General features: G+C 40.1%; 2 protein-coding genes across 4 annotated transcripts in view; one reads left to right on the forward strand and one right to left on the reverse strand.

Annotated features, from left to right (window-relative positions):
* Nucleotides 1–14,553, forward strand: part of ADAM22 (ADAM metallopeptidase domain 22) — a 146,083-nt gene extending 131,530 nt beyond the window's left edge. Inside the window, exons 31-32 of the mRNA XM_074835062.1 lie at nucleotides 6,057–6,180; nucleotides 7,456–14,553. Coding sequence (XP_074691163.1) covers nucleotides 6,057–6,180; nucleotides 7,456–7,476 — 145 coding nt within the window. The 3' untranslated portion in view covers nucleotides 7,477–14,553. The remainder of the gene's footprint in view (nucleotides 1–6,056; nucleotides 6,181–7,455) is intronic.
* Nucleotides 14,554–17,358: 2,805 nt separating this feature from the next.
* SRI (sorcin) lies at nucleotides 17,359–26,097 on the reverse strand. Of its 3 annotated transcripts, none has more exons than XM_074835084.1 (8): nucleotides 25,918–26,097; nucleotides 24,659–24,742; nucleotides 21,351–21,420; nucleotides 20,601–20,644; nucleotides 19,466–19,613; nucleotides 19,192–19,305; nucleotides 18,682–18,740; nucleotides 17,359–18,044 (listed from the first exon to the last, which is right to left on the reverse strand). In XM_074835084.1, the coding sequence occupies exons 1-8, from the start codon at nucleotides 25,966–25,968 to the stop codon at nucleotides 18,018–18,020; spliced, it is 597 nt and encodes a 198-aa protein (XP_074691185.1). In that variant the 5' UTR covers nucleotides 25,969–26,097; the 3' UTR covers nucleotides 17,359–18,017. The 3 variants fall into 3 exon arrangements, with proteins under 3 accessions (XP_074691185.1, XP_074691175.1, XP_074691194.1); XM_074835074.1 differs by lacking the exon at nucleotides 25,918–26,097 and adding an exon at nucleotides 25,223–25,391; XM_074835093.1 differs by lacking the exon at nucleotides 21,351–21,420 and having other exon boundaries at nucleotides 25,918–25,987.
* Nucleotides 26,098–26,331: the final 234 nt, after the last annotated feature.

Consider the following 26,331-nt stretch of genomic DNA (forward strand, 5'->3'; position numbering starts at 1 on the left):
AATCTAACCCCATAGCTGTCTTTCGGGGCATTTGTATCAGAAGCCCTGTGGTCCAAATAAACAAAGACATTGATGGCATATGAAGATAGCACTAGCTTAAAGTAAGTTACTTTAAATGGTTTAGTTAAACATGTTTAAATTCCCGTGTGGATACTCTTAATTTGATTTTCATCTTTTAATACCAGTATATCTTGATTTAGTAACTAGATTAAATTGATGGGAACATACCCCACCCCTGAGGGTTTTCAACTGTTGCACTGAATGAGTCACATTTCTAATTGTATTTGAGATAAACCAAGCAGTTTTTGCATGTAGATGAGGATTAAGCTGACCCATGTGAGTTTTAAAGGCTGTATATCAGAGATGAAACATAAATTAAAATTTTACACCATAGAAGCTTGCTAATGACTGCCTACAGCAGTAACTTTAGAAATGAGAGAGAAACTAGAATATATTTAGAAACCTGCGTGTCCTAATTAATTTAGGTAACCACGGGGAAGTATTCTGCAGGCACATTATGGAAGGCAAAGGATCAAATCTTCTCCTGGGATGAGTTGCCATGGGCTTATGAGAGGTTGAACTGAACAGTTGCTCCCCAAAACTCAGGTGCAATTTTGGTTAATCTGTCATGGACTGGAAAACATTGTTCCTAAGAATGGTGTGTGTGAACATCATATGGCTGGGTTTTGAGCCTGTGAAGTGGTTCAAGAACAAAACAAAACCAAAGAGTCAGGCTGAAGTCAGGCTGTGCAGCTGATACTATGTCTTAGGTATCATAGCCCAGGATAAGACATTTACACCAGATAATTAGCTGAGTAGTATTTTTGTTGCTAATCATCTTTGATTTCTTTTAAAGACATCCTGAAAGTAACACTGCTGCTTTGCTTGTCTCCCTATAGTTTTAGGAATAATGTGTTGATGACTGGTGTTGTTGCAGGTAGAGTTGAAGTAGAATCAGGAAAAAAGACAAAAACACTTCCTACAGTTCCTAGGAATGCTGCAGATTTTCAGAAAATAAAGATATTCGTCATCTCAATGACTTTCTCCAGCAGCTTAAAAAATCCCTGTATAAATCAAAATTTGTCTCGTTGACACCTGGTGTCCTACTTATTTTTTTTCCTAGTCTACAAGCCTAATGGGTATTTCTATATAATTACTTTTTATTAATGATAATAATAATAGTGGCTGGTGTCTCTGGTGCCAGAAAGCTCCCAGCTGTGGGATTCCTTTCTGTAAGAAAATAAGATCTGTAAAGAAGAATCTCATTTTACTGCTTAAAGTCTAGGCTAGATTTTAATTTTATGTGCCAGGCCATAGCTGCATAGCTGCAGCAATAAATGCAGACAGAAAACCTTTCACTGATTTCAGCTTTGCTGGAGGCACGCTGTTTTACCAGTGTGATACTACTACTTTTGTTACTGCCAATTACAGTGGCTACTGCACAGAGTGACCTTATGAAATATGGTTAAGGATTACTCGAAATCCTCACTGAATCTTGAGAGGCTCAGGAGCCATGATAGTATCAGAAAATGAACTGTCAGATCCCAAAATGTGGCGTTCCTATACATAATTATAGACAAAAAAGACTAGAAGGCACTTTCTGAAGCACTGAGCTGCCTACATTTGATTTAATGCAAATATTTACAGTAACTTAGACTCCTTGGGAATTGTTTAAGTATAAAGATAGTTTACAAAGAAATCAGGTTTTTTAGATGGAGACCCAGGATGCATGCCCAGAGGAAAAATGGCCATCCCGTATCAGAAAGGCATTGGTAAAGAGCATGGAGGGCAGGAGACAACAATCCATTTCCCTCCTGTTTTTTATGTGTTTTGGTGTTCTTGCTTTCTTCCTCGATCTCTTGTCAGCTCCTCCTCAGCTGGCCATTAGCCAGAGTTGTCTCTGCTGCTCTGTGAGGTCCATTGCCTTCCTCTGAGCATCCAGCTGAGGCCAAGGCTGTGACCAGCCATTACCTCCCCGCTCTTGCTGAGGCAGCTTTAGACTATGCTTCAAGGAAAAAAAAAAGGTTTCCCCCATTACAACCACAGCAAAATATTGTCCTTGTTGGCAGCCAATGAAAAAAATGCCTGTTGACATCAGTAGGATCAGGATTTCATTTCAAGAGTTAGGGAAAAGAGTTCATTAAAGCATCTGAGTGCCTGCTTCTGGGGCATTGCTGTGCAGTGCTTAAAGTGGATGGCTCAAGCCACAGCCTTTGCCTTTTCTGCAGTCCCCCATGAGTTGGGCCTCCCCTCTGCTGCTGCACTTTCTAAGGAAACTTGCACCCATCTGTGGTTTTTAAAAGGAACTGCATTTAAACTGTTAAAGTGTTTAGCCACAGCAGTGTTTTTAGAAGATCCCAACTTCCTAATGTAGGATTATTTAGGCTGATGATGTCCTACAGAGAGCTGAACCTATGGCAGCAAATGTCAGGTTAGGCTGATAGTATCTACATTCGGGCTTGAAATGTTTTTGCCAGGTTGAATGTTAAGTGCATTTCATTAAATTATTTCAGTCTACGAAACAGAATCAACCACAGTTTATGAATAGTTCAGATCTGTCAGGGCCATCTGCCTTGAGTTCAGCTAAATGACATTTGAAGTTGCAAGACGTTCAGTTGTGTGACCAGGTGACACATTTGTCACTGTCTTTTGTGGGCCAACACTCTCCCTGTTTAGGTGACAAGCAAGGAGGGCAGGCAGGCGCCTGGCTGCAGGAGAGTGCATGCAGATGTCCTCCCGCTGCCACAGTGTTTTGTTGTGAATCCCAGCATGGTCTCCCCACACTCTTAGTTTCAGCTTCAGTGACAGAAAGACAGACATGAAGTAGCCACTACATCTTGCTTTCTGGTCAGAAATTAGAATTCTTGCAGTGTGTTGAGGTGCATGGCTTTATTTGGGGTTGGTGGTGAAACCTCTGAAACTGTCATGGTGTGTAAGGGCAGAATGCAGTCTGCAACTCAGTCTGCTTTCCCAGTTTTTTGTAAAGTTTCAGCTGGAAACAAGATTTGGCATGAAAGCTAATTGATGTGATAGTGGGAGAACTGAAACCCCAGTGAAAGCTAAACGGATCCCACTCTTGACCAAACTGCAAAGTTTTGCCTACCTTTAACCCCAGCATTACCCGCAAGTGTCCCTGAATGCTGTCTTTCTTCCATCCTGTAAATGAGAAAGGTCATGTCTGGCTCTTTCTCATTTAAAGTACATGTAAATCTGGGATACACAGCACATACACAATTGCAGGGCAGAACCTGAAAAGTGATCAAAACCACCTCAAACAACTATGCTTATCACACAAGACATGTCCTAAGATCTGTGAGCATATGCTTAGTAGTGATGTGTTTTTACAGTCTCAGTAGATGGCACTAAAGATGACAAAAACCAGCGCCTAACTTGTTTAGCAAAAATAAGGGGCAAGGGCCTGTGAGGGGAGGGCAAGGTCATTTCTTTTAAGTGTGCAACTGCATTCTCAATGTATTTGGCTGTAGCTTTGCACATGCAGCAGCAATGTGCGCATCAGTTAGGCATGCAAACCATAGGTGAGCTGGCAACACGAAGTGGGGTTGAGAAATCAGAAATGTAGGCAGCTACACTGGAGGTCTGGGCTTCAAAATATTTTGAAAAGGCAGCATTGTGTTTGAGTTATGGTGCAAAGCTACCGGGCCACAGGCTTAGCTAGGGATCCTGGTCAGAGGACCTGCTGTAGAGGGAAATGTTCAAGATGCCCCATCCTTGCGGGGGTTATTGCTTCTACCAGGATCACCTACTTAGGCTGATGGACAGGTATATTGGTCATGGCTTTCCCTCTCACCATGGCCTTCTCCTGTGGCCTAAAATAACCCATGAGAAGAGCCTGTGGTGTGTAGGAGGCGATGCTATGTGTCTGGTTGTGGTGCAAGGGATGGAAGATGCCTTTATTCTCTGTGCCACCTCCTGGCTGTGGTACCTATATAAACAGCTTTCTAATAGGGCTTGCCAAGTCAGATCTAACACCCCCCAGTTCCTTGCTTCTAATCTCTAGGTGCATCATTATAAATTTAAAGGTGAAGATTTTATATCCTGTGGGGGATCATTTGTGAATAAGTGAATTAGTAATAATATGTGAAAACTCTTCTCCTTATCTTCCCCCCTTTCTCCTAATTTTTTTAATTCTAGATCCACTAATAGTTTATTAGTGATCTTTATCAGTCTAAGTGTGGGCACAGATGAGAGGACTTGTACAGGTAGTGAGCAGCAGGGCACTGCTGCGAACCTTTCCTTGGATTTAAAAAAAATAAATAACCTGTTTTGTTGCATGTGCAGTTTGGTGCCCAGATCTGTGGTGCTGGACATACGAATTCTTTGTTTTATACTGCAGTAGCTGTTTAAAATTTTCCTGAAATTTTATGTATTCCTGAAAACATTTATGTATGTCCAGTTCATCTTGATGGGTGATCAAAGTGCGTGTGCTAAAGATGTACTCTTCAGTGTTTGGACAGTTGTACCAACCAAAATCTTTTAAGGGCTGTTGAACTTAGAGGCTACAGCATGAGGCATTAGAGCATTGTGAGCCAGATTGGAGAGCTGTCACCACATAATTTCCATTGACACCTTGTTGCTTGTGGCTACCATCAATCATTGTTTGTATGGGAGACAAGAGAGTGTGCTGTTGTAGAGAGCTACAGACACAACAAAATGATACAGTAGTCCAAAATAAAAGAATAATTATTTAAAGGTAAATTAATGTCATTTAGATAATAGAGATACAAAACAATTCCAGATGTAAAAGAGTCCCTGCCTTGTCTGTAATCCTCTCTAGATGAAAGGACCCGATCCTGCAAATCCCAGAGCCAGGGGTGTGGTGCTGTCTGCCAGGGGTGGTTCTTGTGGCTCCTTGGTATCAGTGATGGTGCTCATCACTGGGGTCTACAGCCACAACATGTAGCCCTCTGCTGCATTTGAGGGGCTTGGAAGACCTGTCTGCAGAAACTGAGGGAACCCTTCCATCTTCAGGGATGCATTAAGTTCAGAAAATAGTAGGCAGCAGTACACAGGGAGGGTCTGGGTGATGCTCCCACTAGTGGGAGGCTTCCTTTGAAAAATACCCTCAGTCTGCAAAACAGAACAAGAAGGTCATCATAGCTCTGTTTTTCTACTTTGAGTCCTTTTTTCCCTTTTATTCTGCCCAGATTTAAAGCCTGATAGGAACCTCTCAAGTGGGAAAAGTGCAGAATCTCAAAACAGAAGCATAAGAGTTTTCCTTGGGTATAAAATTTCAGTCAATAATGTGCTGCTGCCTTATTGACATGAAAAGAATGCCTTTCATGTGATACAAACATTTACTTGCTCCTGCTTACTCTACTCACCTTGTACAGAAATGCTGATTGCCATTGACTAATCAGTCCATTTTTGTATATTCTCATCAGACTCTTTCTTTGGCTGGAACAATATGCACTGTATGATGCTTGCATGTCTAATAATTTGTTATTAGCACTTTGTATATGCCTTCGTTACTTCACAACTAACAGTTTGGCCTCCAAGTGCATGCATTTGTGTAAATTAATGTGTTATAAAATAATAGATTTATTTGCTATGTTTGTATCGATATAGCAGATGTGTAAGGTACATATAAAGACACTGATAATTGCCATTTAGTCACTGGCAGAAGACATTGTTCAGCTTGTATTTATAGAATCACTGTTTCTATTTAGGCTTCATAATGCTATGTCTGTCTTTTAGTTCTGTATTTAATTCAATTGCAGATTTGGTTTGTAATTTTATAATGATTAATTATAGCACCATATAAAGCAGCTTAAGAAACCATTTTTGTTATGCAATACAATTCTAATAAGAAGTAGAAAATTTTATTTTTTCTTGCAGTGTTCCTGAAAGCTATAAATACCTTTATTGATATAATTAAATTATTAGACTACTGATCAAACAACTTTATCCCCCCCGATACTGAGCTAATAATAAGCTATATACTTGGTTCTGAACCAAGCTTCAGAGTAATGGCAGTTGCTGTTGCAGTGCTAGGACCCGAAGACATCACATTTATTTTGTGTGTTTCAACATCTCAGGACACTGTCTCCTGCAAAGTCTCCATCTTCATCCACTGGATCTATTGCTTCCAGCAGAAAATACCCTTACCCGATGCCACCACTTCCTGACGAGGAGAAAAAAGCCAACAGGCAAAGTGCCAGGGTACGTGTCCCTCTTCTCTGTGCATTTCATCAGTGACTTCATTTACTGGTAGTTTTGCAAAAGGAAAGCATGACAGACCAGCATCTTGGGCTAACGATGAGAGCAGCAGTGGCATTTCCTTTGTACCCTTAACACCAGAAGCTGCTGAAGGCTGAGCCTCTGGCAGCCTCCGTAGCTGTGTTTACAGATATCCGTTCAGGTTGCTCTTAAACTTGCCCTGAAGGCCAGATTTTACTAGTTGTCTTATTTCAGGCTGGGAGTGTGCCTGGAATGGTGGGGGGCTGACACAGCTGGCAGCTCTCACTTGCACTGGGAGATAGCTGCTTTCCAGCTTTATGGAAAGGTAACTACGTCGCAGTTAAGGAGGATGTGTAGGGCTTGTATCAAGCCCTCGAAGACCTGGAGAGACTTTGCTGCCACATGCCCTGAGCCCACCCCGGCCCCCCAGGGTAGGCAGGAACTGCTGGAATGTGCTGTGGGTGCTGTGGATCGTGATGCTGCTCCACAGGGAGAGATTTCCAGCTGCTGCCAAAAGACTTTTTTTGCAATGCTGCCATTGCTTCTTTTGTATGAATCAGACATAGCAGATATTTGAATGAGCAAAAAAACTCTGAAATTTACTTTAGAAGTTTTACTTGTTGTAGCTTTAGTTCATGTTCCTGATGCAAATGAGATTCCCATCTCTGCTCTCTGTCCTTTTTTTCCAAGACAAAACAGGAGCAAAGCGCTGCTGAGAGGACCTGCATGCTGCTACCCCCACATCCTGCTTGGGGCAGAAAGTTGTGTGAGGGGCAGCACAGGGTCTCCCAGGCACATGTGAGCAGAGCAGCTTGGAGGAAGGGCTGCACTGATGTTTTTCAGCCCTGGAGCTGCCTCAGCACCAGCTCAAACCCACAGCAGAAATTCATGCTGCCCTGAGCAGAGTTAGGCAGAAGAGAATGGGAAATTACACTAATGTTAGTTAGCGTAACTGTAAGGTAAAAGCTGTCTAATACGAAGTTGATGCCACATGGACATTTTTCCTTCAAACTCTCCACACTCCCAGCCGTGGACATTTACTGTGCTGGCTGCAAGTCATGCTGAAACGCTTGAGGCTGCTGACTTTGTGGTCTGAACAGATACTCACCAGAGGCTGGGAGGAGACCAAGAGCGTAGCCTTTGTGACCCAAGTGATGTAGATGCAGTTCCCCAAACAAGCTCCTCACACTGTTTGGGTAACAGCCTGTTTTATCTTGGTGCTCAGTGTGTGTTTGTGTTCCTTTTCCCCCTCTCCAGCTATGGGAGACGTCCATTTAGCTGCACTGTTTTCCTGGGGTGACATCAGAACTGTTTACTTCGAATTTTATAGACACTCAGCATCTCTGAGTCATTGCACATTCATCTGCTCTTCAGACAATTCGAAAGATCAACAGAGATGCCCGTGGTCACAGTGAGAACCTTCTCTCCTCTGGAAGGGAAAAAAGCAGCCTTTTTTTTCTTTCTTTTTTGTTGACTAGTATTTTATGGATTTGATGAACAACCAAAATCATAAATTAACAGGGGATAATTAGCCCGGACGTGACAAGGCTATTCCGCATGATGACAGATACACTTACCTAGAATCCCAACTGCAGTCCATTTGCCAGTCCCGCATAAGAGAGGTTTTTCTCTGGTTTAGTGCAGTCCCAAGTCAGACCAGAGTGGAACTGGGAACACGCCTCCCGGAGAGCCCAGCTGATGTAAACTTGTATGCTGTATGCATGAACCTCGTGTTCTTTACTTTCCACATGTAAGGGATAAACAACATACTGTAGTAGAAATTAGCATGCAGGAGTAAGAAATATAGGATTTTTTTGTGACAGGATTTCAAGCTTTGAAAGGCAACTATTTGACACAAACGTCAAACAAACAAGGATTATATCTTTTTTTTTTTACCTTACGTGTTTATAATCTCAGTATACGGATTGTATATATGTAAACATTTGATAATGTCAAAAATAGCAGTTATACATAAGTGTATTTTGCCAAATGCCTAAAGAAACAGTCATGACTAACATCATCACACTTCAAATTTTCTAATATTATGAGCAGACAACTTTGGAAATACAGAAAGTACAGTACTGTAAAACTGTGTCTCTCAGAAACTGGTGTTTGACCAAAATCTGTACTATCTTTTCAGTATCTTATACTGTCTTGACAATCTCAGTTGTATGGTAGACTGCAGAAACCAGTACAGCAGCACTTTGTCTTAAATCACTGTAAGAGGAAGCAGCCAAAATACGTTGTTCAGTGAGATGACCAGTGTATCCTCTCACAGGCGTAATCAAGAATGATTTGGCAGACAGCAGAGTATTTAAGTAATGTGCAGCCCAAACTTACTGGTCATTTGGGAATACTTCTAGTCAATTCAGGATGTGGTGATGTGAAGTCCTTCTGGTGAGAGTTGCTGTGTATTTTTGATAGAGCATTTCAGACACTGTTTTAGATAGCAAGGTGTACCTTAGGAGAAGCATAAGGATTTCACTGCACTAGATAATAACAATGCTGGGCAAGCGGTCAGTTTCATTGCTGTCTTTTAATTTTTATTTGTTACTGGAATCGCCTTTATCATGCGCTTGAATGCTATGTTTGCTGCCCCTGAAGCCCACTTGACAATTTTTTGGGGTATTAAGCTGAGTACAAGTGATTTTAGCCTAAAAATCTGGGGTGGGAGGGAACAAACCCTTTATCTTGGAGATGTTAATCTTGTGTATCAGTGAATGGTTAGATTTCTAACACCCGTGACTTCTAAAGGTTGTTGTAAAACTAATGTCTTTTGATTGGGAATTACCACTCAGTAAGAAACTGGACCATATTAAATCAGTTTATAATTCACCAGCTTTCCAAAATTGACTAATTATTAGCGTCAGGTAGTACTATTGCAGAATAAAACACCCGATTCTGTGCGGTGCAGTTGAATACCTTGCCCAACAGCCGTATGATCAATTAGATATTATTGTAATAGGAACATCTGCGGTGTTTCTGAATCTTCTACCTCTTTCATGTATTTCCTTTAATAAGTGAACCCAACACTTGCAGCCTTTTGATATATTTTTTTAAGTCTCTCAATAAAGTCAAATATATGTAAGATTAAATTAAGAGATGTTTAAAGATGTCAGCAACTGTAAAGTATGTAAGATTTTTAAAAGCACTATATTTTATGATTAGGCTGTATGTTGGATTATGACAAAATATTGGCCTTGGCATTCAGATGATTTTCCTTCACAGTTGACAGGTTCTGGTAAGTATTTTGGAGAAAGACAAATATGAGTGAGTGCAAGTGGATGCAGACAGACCATCTGAAAGGAGCCAGTCACTTATAATTGTTTTGGGAAAAGATTCTGCACTTTTGTGAAGAGTAAATATCCGTCAGCACTGAAGAATGTTTTTTGCAAAGATTTACTTTGAGTGTAGGTAGCTGGATTAAAGATAGTTGGTAGCGTGTAGCTCATGAAATTAGGGTCTGAGCCATAATCACTTGAAATCAGTATGTGTTTTACTGATTTCACTGGACTTAGAGCAGGACCCTCAAGGAGTTCACCCACATTAGCACATCATGCTAACCCAGTAGCCACTGTGTTACTCTATTGCCTGGAAGCTGTTTTTCCCTTCCGTATTAGTATCTTGTCTTTAGTAACCGGACTGTTCGTCATGTGCCTTTTATGGTACTTTGGATACAAGCTGGCATGTAATTTTGAATAATCCTGTTAGATTTTTGTGCATATTTTATGTTTACCACTGTTTACTCTTCCCTTTTGATTTTGCCTTATCAAGAAGCAGCAAGATTTGGCAGACAGAACTGGATATAACATACTGGTTGGTTGTGTAATGTTCATAGCTTCTTGTTCTGCAAACAAATGGCTCTCCTGACTGTATTTTCAATGTGGTATGTACTTTCAGCTTCTCTCTTGTTTTGGTGTAATTCATTTGTGGCATATGATGATACACTTATGTGTGCAGTGTAACTTTTAACAGTCACTTTCACATTTGGAGATATATAGTGACTGGAAGTCTAATTATGAGCACTAAGTTTAAGTTAAATAAATATTGACTTTCACTTTGATGGTCTAGAGTGAGAACATCACAGGACTTGGGTTTTTGCAGAATTTTTCTGCAGATAATTTTGCATCAGGCTGGTAACTTGGAGGCCTTGTCACTGCACAAAACCTGAACTGGCAGGGCTGTGTGAGCCTCCAAAGCCAATGAAGGTCAAAGAGAGAAGTTGTTTGCTTACATTCTGTGGGTTCCTACTTTTAAAATGTAGTGTGTAATGTGGAAAGCTGCCAGATTAATAACTTTGAAGACTGCAAATATTTTTATCCACTGTAGTTACACTGGCAATAGCAATATAAATTGCCGCATAATACCTCATCCAGTCTAAAACAGAGTACTTGTATTGTCAGTAGGATAGTTCAGTCATTTTGACTCACTGAGACTCATGCTTTTATTTTGATTTTTATTTTAATAAATGAACTAGTTATTTCCAGCTATGCTGTAGATGCCTGTTGAAGTGGGGAGGTTATCAGTTCTTCTCAAACAGAAGTAACTCCATACGAACATAGGACCTCCAGGATGAGCTATACTTAAGTTAGTGTTATGTATTTCAATGTGGGAGAAGAATCTTGTATAATTTAAAATAAAATTAATATGATGAACTGGTGGAGACTGGAAAATAGAGATTGTGTCCAAATAATAATGCTGCACAGTGATGCCACAGTTTAACAAGTAAAAATTTACCTGCTAATTCTGAATTTGTTGACATAAGAATTTCAGTAATCCATACTGTAGACTTTTGGTGAATATACTCAGGCAATATACCAGACATGGTTGTGATTGATAATTTACATATAGTATTGTTATATTTAAATAAGAGTTTTAAGGAGGTTGTTAATTTTATACAGCCTATCTTTGCTTAATTTGTGAACTTAAGTCACTACGTGCCGGTTACCTGATTTGAAGTGTGACTGGACTTTGAGGATAGCTACTTCCAAATGATTTAAGAGTTCTTGATTTATAAGATGTTGAACCTGCTAAGCTGATGCACTCATTAGATAATTTTGATTGTGCTAATGAACAAATGGACCTTTGAGCTATAGCCTGAATTAAAATCAGAGAGAAACTGTGTCAGTAGATACTGTACTGAAGTCCTCATTTATATTTGCAGTCATTTCATTAATGAATTCATTAATGGATAGATGAAAGACTGATGAGATTCCATAGTCCTATGGGATAACGAGTTAGCTCTTAGGACTCGCTCTGTCATCGAATCCCGTACCTAGCTGTTGTAAGCAAAATTATTACACTGCAGTGTAAACCAGCAAACTCTATTCTCTTCCAGCCCCTTTCCACTCCTACTGAAAAAACATTTCCATGAATGATAATTACATCCACTAACAGCCTCTTGTGTTAATTGGCTACGATCAGAAAGCTGCTAAGTTGATCACCTTTCCACACAATGTCCTGGATAGGGTCTTTCCAGTGCCTCATGTCGCATGTGCAGTTTGCACTGGTGTGTGCTGGTTTTGGCTGGGGTAGAGTTAATTTTCTCCATAGTAGCTGGTATGGGGCTGTGTTTTGGATTTGTGATGAAAACAGCATTGATAACACAGGGATGTTTTAGCTGTTGCTGAGCAGTGCTTACACAGTGTCAAGGCCTTTTCTGCTCCTCACCCCACCCCACCAGTGAGCAGGCTGGGGGTGCACGCGTTGTTTGGAGGGGACACAGCTGGGACAGCTGACCCCAACTGACCAAAGGGGTATACCACACCATATGATGTCATGCTCAGCAATAAAAGTAGGGGGAAGTTTGGCAGGGGGCCACTGCTCGGGGACTGTCTGGGCAACAGTCAGTTGGTGGTGAGCAATTGTTTTCATTTGCATCATTTGTCTGTCCTGGATTTTATTTATCCCTGTTATTTCCCTTTTCATTACAATTTCTATTATTATAATTACTACTATCATTACTATTATTATTTTATTTCAATTATTAAAACTGTTCTTATCTCAACCCATGAGTTTTCTCACTTTAACCCTTCCAGTTCTGTTCCCCCATCCCGCTGCAGGGGGAGTGAGTGCGTGGCTCCCTGGTGCTTAGTTGCTGGCTGGGGTTAAACTACAACAACCCGTAAAACCATTTGGTGGCTCAGCCATCCAGTGTCTTTCTCACCCTCTAGCACTGTTGAAGGCTAAGCCTCTTTAATCACTGGCTCTGTGAACTTAAAAGCTGTGCTGTGTCCTATTTCTCTTGCTCCAAGTCTGAAGATCATCCATTTCTTTCTCTAAGTTACTTGAGTATCATTAGCAGACTGTTTGGGCCACTGTTATCGACCACAATGTGAGGTTATTTACCTCATTTTTAAGAGCTTTAGAATCCTGGTCTCCTCTGAAGCCAGTTTTTTGGCCAGAATGGATTATCCATCAGACTGCTGAGCTGATGACCCACTATTTGCATGGCTTCCAAAGCATATGACATTTATCAGTATGGGATTTGACTTTGATCAGACTTCCTGAAGACAAATATGAATGAATTGCACACATACGTACAGCTTGTCATCCTCTGACTGCATGGTGGCATAACCTTCCTGTGTGCATGTAACTATTATCCTAACAGAGCAGAAAAAAAGGAAACGGTGAAACTGACTGAGTAGACATACCTGCAGTGCAGATAGGACTCTTTGAAGTGTGATTTCACCAGAAACAGGAAGTAATAGTTTCTATCATCTACACTAAAAAAACTCTTTCGACCTGAGTATTCTCCAAGTCAGCTCATGAAAAACATTTCTGGTGCCTCGGGTATGGATGCTGATGTAAACTAAAGCTTTGGAAACAGTAGCTCATACACCCAGCACGTGGTATCTTGTCATTCCACAGCAGTTTTCTATTTAGAGAAGCACTACAACAGTCAATGCTAATACGCTATCTCAGCTCAGTGACCAAAACAAGCAGTAAAAATAGGTTCAGAACATAGAAATGTGGTCATTTGCTCACACTTGAGAAACTTTGTACCTGACTTCAATGTTGGCTCACCGTCTGGTGGTTTTAGTTCTCTAAAATCCAATCACCAGTTTCAAAATTACTTTAGCTAAGCCAGCTTTGAACTGTTTAAAAACTTTTGCTATGTAGACAGGCCGTAATTGCAATATAACTCAGAATGAGATGAGGAAGATTGCGGAAAACAAGTGCAGAGCATTTAAAAAACCCCACATTCTCTAAGGGAGAAGTATAGGTGTTTTACACTATTTTTAATACTAGAGCATAAAATGTCAAAGCAACAAGCTAATTTTTTTCTGTTTCTGTATTCCTCTGAATAAAAAAAGTTTTGTTTAAAAAAAATCTTAACATGAGGCCTTAAGACCTTACATATTCTAACTTTAGCATGGAAAATCTATTTTTTACAACCATGTTAGAAATTCTGTATATAGGCCTGACTGACCTTGTAAGTATAGTGGTGCTAGGAGCTAATGATGCAATATTGTAAGGCTCTGTATAACAGTAAATGCTGATTTATTTTGGTTATTGGTACAAGGACTCCTGCTCACTGCCTGTGTAGAGACTCTGCGTATTTTATGCTTGGAAATACAGTCCAGAACATACTCAAACTGTGAATATATAACCTGATTTTTTTCTTTTCTTAAGGGTAAAGATATATACAATAGGTAGTGTTTTATATAGAATACAGTACTTATTTTTATTGTTGCATAAATGCAAAAATATTTTTTTCAGAATAGCAAAGCATTACAGAATTTTTAATCCGCTGGAGAAAACACTATTTACAGTATGACCAGTTCTTTCAGCAAAGCTTTTGGGGTGATATATACCAATTGGCTCTGCCAGCTTCATTTTGTGCTAATGTTTATCTTCAGCATTGCTGTAAAAAAAACTATCTGTTTTTTCACTCATACTAGCCCGTCTTGGTAAAACATTTAGAGAGGCAAGGAGAATCGTGTTTCACCACTGGGGCTGGGCTAGTATTAGCAAAAGCAACCAATCTATACCATATTGTTGTCTTTGCTAGGTAAAAGCCTTTAAAGAACATGCCTGATGTAGTAAAAACATAAGATTTTGACAAACACCAAAATGAAGCATCACAATTTATGACTTTCTAGCTTTGAGTGTGATATTTTTGTCATAAACATTACAGGCATTGGGCTGTTGAATGAATCTGGCTTTCATGTAGCTAAACAAAATGTTGCTTTTTATAAATGAAATCATTGTAATTTGGGGTTCTAAATTCCTGCTCACTTTTAATAACAGCATCACAGTATCCACTTCTATGAGAGTATTTAATACAAATGCCTGTGGTTTTCAATGTTACTAACATATTGTAACATCAGTAAAGTGACTTTCAATGACAAAGACTGTTGTGTGTATTTTGTTCTCAGAAGTCCTTATATTTAGCCCTTCCTGTTTTATGCGTCTCTGTAAAAAAAAAAGATGCTACACACATGGGAAAAAAAAGGCTAATGGCTAATAGTAGAACACAGAGTAATTTTTCAAATTCCAGGGTTGACAATGATCCTGTGAGCTTCCCAATCATTGTCTTAAAGTTCTACTGTTCTCAAGGCAAACCTAAAATTCCTGTTCCTTAGCATGTCTGAAGGAAACCTAGAAAAAAATCTACACTTTAAACCATGCCCAATTGTTTGCACAAAGGTCAAGAGCGATCACCCCACTTAGTATCATATAAGCATCCTTCCCAATATGCCTTGTGGGAAAGAGAAGCCCTTAATTCTGAGTTATAGGTAGCTGTTACTCTAAAGCAGGTAACTTAGGCATTCAGATCACTTACTGAATCTACTCTTAATAGGAAAGCAACTTTTACACAGGTTTCAGGTTTTACATTGTTTTCAAGTGGGTTTCTTTAGTTATATGACAGCAGATTCTGTAGGCACTCCTTAGTGTTTCTTAGTTTATGTCTAAAGATGAAAGATGATGTATCCGATCGTTCCCTGTGAATACCATGGATTTTTTAAATGCTTATGGAGAACAAAAAGCAATTCTTTCTTGGGTGAGCTAGAATTTATTCCTGGTTTTGGAGCAATTTGTTTTACAGTTTTCTCTGTTTTGTGATTACAACAAGATCCCTGAAGAAAACCCTATTGGTTCACACTTCTTGTTCTCACACCATTTCACTACCCAGTAGCTAGTTGGTGCTAAACCAGTAATTCAGCCTGTGACAATAGAGACAAACTTAAGTGTGTTTGTTATTGGTCCTCTTCTTTCCTTGCTCCAGGCAACTGTTATGCCTCTCATTAAAAAAAAAGTAAAAAAAAGTATGCAAGCCAAGCTTTTATTTGTAGGTGCAATTTTAATACCACATATTATTTTGGCAATAATTCTCATGATTTATTTATTGCATAACTTCACACCTGTATAGGAGTGTGGAACTGCAGGGGGGGAGGTGTCAGATCATTTAGTAAATTATCTACAAGAATGTTATGTTCATTATTGTCTGATGTTTTCTTTCATTAGTAGTTTTGGGCCTGTGATAGGTAGAGAATTGGAAGAGCAAAAGCAAAAAAAAATTGCAGAACGAGGTAAAACAGCTTGGTAAGTGAAGGAAAAAAAAGCGGGGGGGAAAAAAACCCCGCACAGGCACTCACACAGCACCTCCCACCAGCAGCCCAATGCCCAACCAGTCCCCAGGCAACACCTGCTTTGGAGACTTGCCCACCCCTGTCCCAGCTCTGTTGCCGAGCACGACCTTAGTGTAGACTCCCCCCTTGGTCCATTGCGTGTTCCCTCCCAGCCTCTTGCCCACCCTCAGCAAGAAATGGAGCCCTTGATGCTGTGCAAGCACTGCTCAGCAACAGCTGAAACACTCATGTAATCAATGCTGGTTTAGTCACAAATCTAAAACACAGCAGCCTATGGGCTGCTATAAAGAAAATTCCATCCCAGCCAAACCCAGTACAAGACCAGAAATACAATTAAACAAAAGTATAAGAGAAAAGTTGAGTGGGTAATGAGCATTTTGGTAAAGATGTCTCATCAGCTTTAGGGTAAAATTAACAGTCTAAGGATGAGTATTGTATTTATGCAAAATGGAATAATCAAAACCCTACAAGAAGAACAGCCTTTGCTTTATACCCTTACTAACCTTGTCAGCTATCAAAGTTTTGAACAGCACCAGAACTCATGTTGGCTACAGCACAAACCTTTATGGACTTTGGTCATTATGTTAGAAGTGCTTTTCCGTAGCATCCCATGTCTTTTTCCCAACTTTATGTGCAACAGGACCATGTACAATAATCAGAATGGGGAAGTATAATCATGTCTATGCCTTTAAAATTCATTTTTGAGGGCAGAAAGTAGCTTCCAAAATGAAACTAGAAGTGATATACAAAGGACTCTGAGTTTAAGTAGTAAGTACTAGTTGCTTCTTTGGGTGAGACCAGCCAGCTTTGAATTTACAGCCCAGAAACTCCAGACCTGAATTTTACAGTATTCTTAGCAAGCTAGGGTATAAAATAGTGTCTTCAAGCAAGATTTCTGCTTTGAGGATTATTTCTGTTGTTTGCCAGTAACATACACACATAGGCATCTATGTATACACACACCGTATGGTTTTGCTTTCATTCTTTAGTACAAAGGTTCCTCCCCAAAAGTGCTCTAAACCACTAATATAAGAAATATACTCCTCTTACCATTCTTTGCATTTGCAAGACTAGCAAAAGAACACCTATCACTCCTCCGTGGTAGGCAGAAGTGACCAAAATTAACAAAAGTTTCATTAACTTATTTCATTGGAAAAAAGTTTGAACTACCTCCAGACAGTTGTGCTGCTCCCTCTCCCCATATAATGAGAATCTCAAAAAAACCCAAAGCAACCCAACCAAAAAATCCCACCAAACAAAAACCCCCCTTTTTTCCCCCCTGAAAAATCTCAGGCAAAAAAGTCTTGCTTTTCTGTATCTGCTTTCAAGTAAATTCTACAGCATTGGTAATTACTGCCGTGATCTGAAATAGTAATCTAGCAAGAATTTTTCTAAGTGGGTTTTGGCCCTTTTATGTTAATTGGTGTATAGAGGCAGGAAGGCGGCTACTTAGGGTTTAAAGTGGAAGAGATGATAGAAACATTAATTTACACATGACTGAAGTCTGGCAGCTTAGAAATCCATTGTTAAAGGGAAAGTTAATGTATAAATTGACACAGCGTAGTTTTTGTCTGTTTAAAAATTTTTTATATAGTGACACAAACAGAGCAAGAATCTTACTGCAACAAAAGCCCCCTGTACAAGAGCACACTGCTAAAAGAGTTCTCTGCTATGTTTTGTTGCATCCCTGCTTAAGAGAGGTTCTAACAGTCAGCCTTACACTCAGTGCATGGTGTCACAGACTTCATCTTGAATATCACTAGCTATCAAAATAAGCAACTCAAACTTACTGATGTTCTAACAGACCAGTGTACAGTTTGTACATCTGTCATATGCTGTCACAGACAAAAGAATATGTATCATCTTATGTCATACACATGATACTGTTTAAGACAGAAAAAAGTAAGTTGCACTCCAGGAACTGGTTTTAGTGAATCACAGGAAAAAAGTAATCATTACAGAAGAACTTACTGAGTTATACATAGTGAATTGCAAGTTTATGAAAATAAAAACATCTTTAATAATCACAGATTGGAAGTTAAAGACAACAGTAAAAAGAGTAGTTTATATTCACTGCCAAAATGAAAAAAATGTGTGTAAAGCGATACCTTCATAAAATATGCAATTTCCAATATTGAGATACACAATCACTGGAAGATTTGGCAAAGCAAAACACAAACTGGAATGTTAATTATGATCATCCACAGCTTGCTTCCTTTTGATTTAGACGCTCATAACACACTGTATGAACTGAAAATAGAATAACCATTTATTAGATGTATGGTAGAGAACAAGTTTTCACTTTTTCTCCTAAAATGCCCATTATCACTACCCTTTTCCGTAAACAAATTCAGTCCATGAACAACAAAACTTTGAAACTAAGTATGAAAATTAGCTAATAGTTAAGTAAAACAAAACACCTCCTTCATAATAACAAAAAAAAAACAACCCAGGAATACTTGAATCTAGTGTTCTCCTTTTCCTGCACAGATGCAGCCAAAAACCCAAGACCTACAAGCCTGACTGAATGCGATTTCTGTCCGTCCCCACCATACCTCCCCCAGCCTTTCCTGGGAAAAACAGCTACCAAGCCTTAAAACAAAGAATAAAAAGTCACAGAGAGTGATGTTAGCAAGCAATGTAGCTTCTTAGATCTTCTTGAACCATGCTGCTAAGAAGTCCAGACAAAAATGCACAACATTTTAGAGAACTCTAAATATGTAAGTACTTTTTGAGACAATACTCAAGAAAACCCAGAACCTCTGTGCTCTCAGATAACACCATAGGTGTAGGGAAGACAAGCACAAACTCAAATCATTACTGTTTGTCTTCAGTTTTAAGTTTTTCTGTAGTTTTACCCTGTAATTTTAACTTAAAGTTCACTTACATCATCATAGTGGAAGTTCACAAAACCTTGCTGAGATGTATCCCTTCTTCTAAAGCATTCTGCAAAAATGCATGAAGAGAACAGGAACCAGGTAAGAAGAATTACAGTTAATCAATTTTTTTAAAATGCATTGTACTTCCACAAAATTCTGCAGGTCACATAAATGAGAACTCATGAAGAACACCGCAATTCATTCCAAGACTTAATTTCCCATTCTTAATTTTCATATTTATCATATACAATCCTTTATGTTCTGCTTCCCAGTTTTGATAACATAACTCTTCTAGTCTCTGGAATAAACCCTGCATTAGTTTTAAGTCCATTTTTCAATGGGGATTTACAAAATCATAATCTATAATCGTTCCAGTTCTGCCTGTAAACTCTACTGAAAGAAACCTATTTTGTGGTATGTAAAAGTTAAAGTTGAACTTGAGATAAGCGACTAACCAGATTTTGTTAAATAACAATGTATTATGGGGATGATAGCAACAAGGCTTTAATCCAGCATACCAGTGAGAGCTCTGAGTTTCACACAGCAGGCAATGTAATCATCAAATGTAATCTTTCCTTGAGTGCTGTATCGCCTTGTGATTGCAGTCACTGCCTGTGGGCTCAGTCTAAATCCTATTTGAAAATAAAAAGTCTGTATTGAAAAGACAGGCAAGTTAACAGAATCCAACACATCTTTAATTGGGAATATCATGTGTCAGTTACCGCAGGATGATAACTGGTAATGGGAAATGGGTTAAGTCAGTCTCAGAAGCAAGAACATTTCACAACTTACCCATGTTCATCAAGGCCTTCTCCAGTTCTTCACGATCTACTGTACCACTTCTATCATTGTCAAAACTTAGAAAGTGTTGCTTCCAGCCATTGACCACAGCCCAGAGTTCTTTAAACTCATTAAATCCCAGTGTGCCAGACATATCCCTCTGATTCCAAAGCTAAGAAAAATATTTAACTTAAAAAAATTTAAAAAAGCTCTCTCTTCAATGGAAATTTATATTTTTATCATCTCTAGTTAAAAACTCTTTCTTGAAGGTCAGAATTAACAATATTTTACTATTATTAAGTTTTCTGGTAGAAAAATAACTAGAACATCCCACAGCACAGACAGAGATAATACTACCGACCAAACCCAAAGGTCGGAGAACTTGCTCTCCCCACTTCTCAGTGAAACCTATTTGCTCTTTGTGAATTTAACTTAGTCCACACACTTCTCCTTCACCTGCCGCAGTGTAATTGTTACCAATAAAATACATATCCAAATAAAAATAGATGGCAAATGAAAAATTACTTTAAGTTAGAATAATATCAGTTCTCTCGCATTCGAAGTGGTTTGTTCAAGGTGAGCTAACAGCCCTCCCAGTTTCATTTCTGCTTTTCTCTTTTTAAACAGCAAAACATTTGAACGTGACAATTTAAGTTTGGAGTTAAACTCCAAAAATTCCAACCTTGCACAGTATACCTAAGTCTTCCATAGGTCCTGCTGCAGAATGCCATACACCATCGCATTAGATCCTCAAACCTGGTTCATTCAAGGGACAAGATTTAGGGGGACTTAGACTGTATTAAAGCTGTGTAGTACAGTTTAATTCATTAGTTGAAAAGCACGAGCAATTTGCACAACACTCTGTTCTGGGCTGCCAGACCTGACTCTTCATGCATTCAATGGAGAAACAGTCCCCTAGGCTTAGAGGGATACCACTTGCTGTAAGAAGATCAGTCACTGAGAGCCTCATTTATTATAATTATTATTTCATCCTGTAAAATGAGTAAGAACAGAATTTGTAGTTCCCCAGTCATAATACTTGTCAAGTAAGGGCTGAATGGGAATTACAAAGAATTTCCCAAATCTTTGGCACCCTCTCATCTTTGCTTACTTTGCAAAAATTTTTACATTTCATCATAAAGGATACATCCAGCATTGAGATCATGAGTCTGCAAGTCTCTAAGTTGAAAGCTGTTTAAATTAGAAAAAGGAAAAATAAATTAGAATGATTTTCAGTTTTAAATGTAAAATTTTGAATTGCTTTTTATTATGCACTGATAATTTACTGTAATGTTTATATAATTGTTTCCACTGTATACAGTCATACCATATTTTGATCCAAGTAAGAGCCTTTAACCATTACTCGTTAGAAAAACTGACAGCAGACAATCTGGAGGCAATTCAAGTTGTATTTAAAATTAATTTGCTCTTATCTCCATCCATAAAGGTTTTGGGTTTCAGTCAAAGTGGTCATTTGTATTTCACCGTAGACACCACTGGAGCAAGCCAGTTTTACTCACAGAAGTTTGTAAATTGAACACTAGGTATCCCGACAGAGGAGTCCTGCCCCAGAAATTTTTGGTCAATGTCAAAGCTCAATTTAAAAACAAAGCAAAACACCTTTTTAAGAATTGGCTGTCCATTACAAAACAAAACCGTTCAACTGCACAGCTCAGCAGTGGGGAACTAGGGAGGCTGAGAAGGTAAGTCCTATACACACAGAACTGAACATAGAGAATTTACGTTTCAGAGTAGTCCATATACAAAGAAATTCCATTTACCATGCAAATAAACCTCAGCAGAAAGCACAACTATAAGCGTTTTCTAGTAGATGGCAGAAGAATTAGTATGCTTTAGGGTTGGGGTTTTTTGTGGTTTATTTAAATCATTAACTTACGTTTATATGCTCCTGCAATCCCTGACTGGGTGAGACATCTCTGTAGCTCATCAGCATCTATTTGTCCATCCTTTCGATAACAGAACATGTATCAGCTATTGTTTTAATTCCCTCTCCCAGGCTGGTTATTCCCAGTACCCACTCCCTTTTCAGTGGCATTAAATTAGTTACCCTTTCAAAAAGCAACTGATTATCTGTCTGCTATATGACCGAAACTGCCTTTTATAACCCATATCTGTAATAATGTTTCTTTATTGGTGGTATTTCTGCAATACGCATTGGCTTTCTCATCTAGTGATGTACTAAAGAATGAACAGGATTGGCAGGTTTGCTCTAAACTTAACTTTTAAAAAAACCAACCCAACCAAACCCACAACAAATATTGGTAGCATGTACTTGAAAGTCAGTTGCATAGAGACCAAGGCGCAAAATTTTGAACAGAAAGACAGCTTTCCTTGAAGTACTAATTTCAGCTTAGTGGGTATTGTAGTCAGATTATATGTTTATGATCTCACTGCTACTGCAGGAAACCTGGAAGCCAGATCATACATACCCTCTTCTCAAGACAGCATTAAGACTTACAAATCTAAAAAAACCCCTGGGTTTTGTGGGAATCGTAAGTTGTTAGCAGAACAAACAAAAACAGAAAGCAGAGAACTTTGAAAGAAAAACAAAACAAACCCAGAAGAGATACCTATCTGCATGGTTTGGAAAATAACTCATTTCCAACACATCCTGCTCAGGGCCAAATAGAGGAAACAACTGCCAATTCATGGAAAGAAATGAGCTGTCAAAAGTGGAGCTGGCATTCTAGGTCACATTCCTGACACACCCAACATAAAGTTGGGTTCACAGAAGTATCATTTAACCTCATTCAAGGATGGAACATTGTATCTGTAGATAAAAAATTGATGTGACTTTTGTAAAGCATTAAATAGTAAAAAGAGAGGTGCTTTAAACTTGAAACAAATTTATTTGCCTCAGCATTTTCCTAATGTTTTTAAATGCAGTAAGCATTTTTTTTTCTTTTTTTTTTTTTTTTTTTTAAGAACAGAGATATGCTACTAAATGGCATGGTGGGAATTGCACAGCCAGGTAACTTTCAGAAATGAAATATCATTATTTATAGGACAAATAGTAGTTAATATGTTAAATGATGTTTGACAAGGTCTGAAAAAAAAGCAACAACGTTTTGATTCTATGTAAAATTAATGGCAGCTAAACCCAAAATTGCTTCCAATCTATTCTATCAGTCTAACTATACAGATGTATTTAAAACTACATTCACAGGAAAACTAAAAGATTTGCAATAGCCATGCATATTAAGCAGCAAATCTCTTCAAACCCCTTGTGCCTTCTGAAACAAAGGCAGGATCTGCATAACTTTAAAATAGTCAGGAAGACAGAAAAGCACCATTTGTAATCATGATTAACACTAGCAAAAATATGCTCGGCTTTCTTTTTCCCCCCCCGAACTAGAACTTAAGCACTTTAAGTAGACAAAGCATAGGTGCTTTTCAAACAGACTTAAAACTATTACTTCCTGCAAAGACAGACTCAATTAATTTAATAAAGATTTGAAACAATACCTTTGACTTTCTTCTGTAAACTAAGGAAACTAATTCCTCAAATCTAAGTCAATATCTCTGTTGTAAACTACTTCATAGAAAGCTCCAAGATGCTTATATATTATGTAGACATAAAAACAACACTGAAAGCAGCAACCCATGTCCAAAAACTTTATTAATTCTACAATAAGTACTTATAGAAAACTGCTAGATGTGGCTTTTTACAGATTTGCATGGATGACTGTACAAGGAACTGGTAATTTAGCTGTTCCATTTCACTGTCTCCTTACAGGGTTTTTACCTCTGCACAGCCACTGGTCTCTGAAACTGACTTCCAATTCTAAGGATAGCATTTCAAAAGCTACCCAGTTTGTTTCAATAAGGAATGATTTCTACAAATAGAAAGTATTTAAGAGTACTAACTTAAGTACCCTTAAGCACTAACTTCATTGTACCCCTCAGCTCACTTTCAGTAACCATGCCTTGAGAAGCCTGGGGACGGTCTATGCCATGCTGAGGTCCAGCTCCTGCCACCTCCTCCCCACAGCGCTGCACGCTGTTCGCTGTTACCTCCCTAGCTCTTTAGTAAGCTTTAATGAGCTTACTCATTCTTCCAGCCTCAGTTACTGGCTCCACCGCTGATTCCTGGTGCACATCCAGGTGGCACCTGGATGCAGAGGCATCTCAGCTGGCAGGCAAATTGTCAGCACGTTCAGCAGAACTTAGCTTGGGCTGCCTGCCTCACTACATGTAGGTTATTCCAGTATTCTACTCTCCTTTACTACAAAAATACACCGTCTACATATTTTCATAAGTAATGTTAAAGAAATAATATACAGACCCTAAGATGCATTATTAATTCAAAAGAATAACACACAGAACAAAACCCGAATTACAGTCTTAAACTAGGAATTTAAACATCAGCTAATATTGCTGAATTAGAATTTTCATGTTGTGGTTATGTCTACCTGTGGAGCAGAGTTTTAGATTTGCACACACCCTAGAAGTGTGCAGTAAGTAGCTACATATATGGCCAGCAAAGACAGAATTTCAGCTCAGTAAATCTAACTTATTTGCTCCTAAACTTTGTAATATAGTTTCAAGAACTACTTATTTCTACTAACATCCGTAATCATACAAAACCAATATATGCCACAAAACTACAGGAAAGAAATCAAAAATGCAGTGCAGAATGACAAGGAAGAAAAAAGAAAGGCCTAAATCAAAATTGTGAATGCCTTTTCCTCTAAAAGAATAATCACCCTATCCTACCAGCAAACCCAGCTATTGGCACAACTGCTTTCCCATTTGTGAGTCTATTAAATCCATCAAGATCATGTAACGATCTCTCTCTTATTAGCACTTCCCGCTCTTAGCCAGGCCATCTCCACAGTCCATGCTTCCCATTGTTTCCCACTTTTTTCTGCCGAAGCTGACAGCATTCCCCAACCCAGATGTGAGCCACAATTCAGTTACAACATTCAGTGTAACTATACAGTCCCTGTATATACTATATATTATACAAACTGTATCGTTATTGTGTGTATAGCCACATGGTATAGCTGTACAGATATATATAGCAGATATGCTAAGTAAAACCATTCTGTTGGAGTTTTTTTTTTAAACTTAACAGGTTTCCTCACTGCTAATATTATGCATTCCTCTTTTGAAAAGCTAATATAGAAATTATTCCCCATAAATAAAAAAATCCAAGAAATAAGTAACATTTTATAAGTTTACCTGCCCTGCTACTGCAGCAAAATAACCATACAAAGGATCCTGAGCTTGTTCAGGGAATGCTGGTCCTCCTGGAGCTCCTCCATACTTTAGAAATCAAGAAGAAAATTAATTTAAAATCAATGATTCAGTTAACTGTTAAGAAACTGCAGTGTTTGTACCTAAGAATCAACTTGTGTTTTCAGATACACATCACACAAAAGAAGTCAAACCAACTGAAAAATAAATTCCTTAAAAAAAATCCAGCAAAAACACCCAAGACACAATCTTGGTATTGACATATTCATTATAATTTAAGCAGATCAATGCAAAACCTTGCACAGGAGCAATCCATTGATATCTAGATAGTGGTGAATCTCTTCAAGGCTCAATTTTAATCTACTACTAACAGAAAATGGGGTACTGAAGATAAGACTACTAAGGCACTGCAGATTTTTCCTTCCACTTCAAAAAAGTTGAGCAAGACAGATCTTTAGGGAAAATACTTGGAAGAATATGCATTAAGCATGAAAGTTTTGAAATAAATCGGTTCTTAACTGAAAATCATGGAATGACATAAATTAATACCGTTTGACTGAGCTGAACCAATGATCTGTGTAACGGGATCCACACCCATCTTTTGCCAAGACAATAATACACCTCTTCGGAGATGACCAGCCGGATGAGGTGTACCTTGCTCCCGGAACCCGCGTAGCTCGTTATCAGCCCCATGAAGCGAAGACAACTTTACACAAAGTATCAGACACAAGACCTCGCTCGGGGACCGCGCGGGGACCGACACCCCAGAAGCGACTTCGGCCAGGCGGCAGCGCCCGCCGGGCAGCGGCCCCCTCGCCCCTGCCCCCTCCCGCGGGGGAGCCCCGGGCCGCCCCAGCAGCACCTCCCCCGGGGCCGCCGGCGGGCCGGGCTGAGCCCCGCCTAACGCTGCTCTCGCCGCTCTCCCGCGGCGGCCGGAAAGCCGGTGCCCCCCACCCCGGCGAAGCATCCCCTCGCCTCAGCGAGCCCGCGAAGCCACCCCTGCCTGCGCCGCGGGGACGGCAGTCGCGTCCCCCCAGCTCTGCCGGGCCACAGCGGCCGGCGGGGGCCGAGGCCGGCGCCCCTCGCCGCGGGCGGTGCGGCCCTGAGGGCTCCTCAGGACGGCGGCAGTGCGCGGGGGGAAGGGGCTGCCCCGCCCCAGGCGCCATCTCCCCCCGCCTCGGCCAGGCCGCCCGGGCTTAGCTCCGGCCGCCCGCGCTCAACGCCCGCCGCCGGCCCCCGCTCACCCCGCCCTGGTAGAAACCGCCGCCGGGCGCCGGCTGCCCGGGAAACGCCATCTTCGGCTGGCACCTGCCCCTGCCAGGGCGGCCTCGCCCGGGCGCAACCACCCGGCCGGGAAGGGGGGGACCAGGACGGGCCGCCGGCTCCGGAAAGGGTCGGAGCTGTGCGCTCGGCCACCCGTGCGGGGCGGGCGGCCGCCTCCGGTCAGTAGGGCAGCCGGGGAGTGCAAGACGCTGGCAGCGGGAGCTGAGGGACCACCAACTCCAAGCCGCCCACCCCCATCGCGGTGGTACAGGCCGCCGGCCCGGGGGCCGCTTTTCCTTCCCGCAGTAACTGGGCGGTGCGGGGCGGCCCTTTTTCCTGTGTTTTCCGCTGGTGCCGGGTGTTGTCGGGGCGGGGCGCTTCCCTCAGGGCGTGGA

The sequence above is a fragment of the Strix aluco genome, chromosome 1 (assembly GCF_031877795.1).
Source record: "Strix aluco isolate bStrAlu1 chromosome 1, bStrAlu1.hap1, whole genome shotgun sequence".
Lineage (NCBI taxonomy): Eukaryota > Metazoa > Chordata > Aves > Strigiformes > Strigidae > Strix > Strix aluco.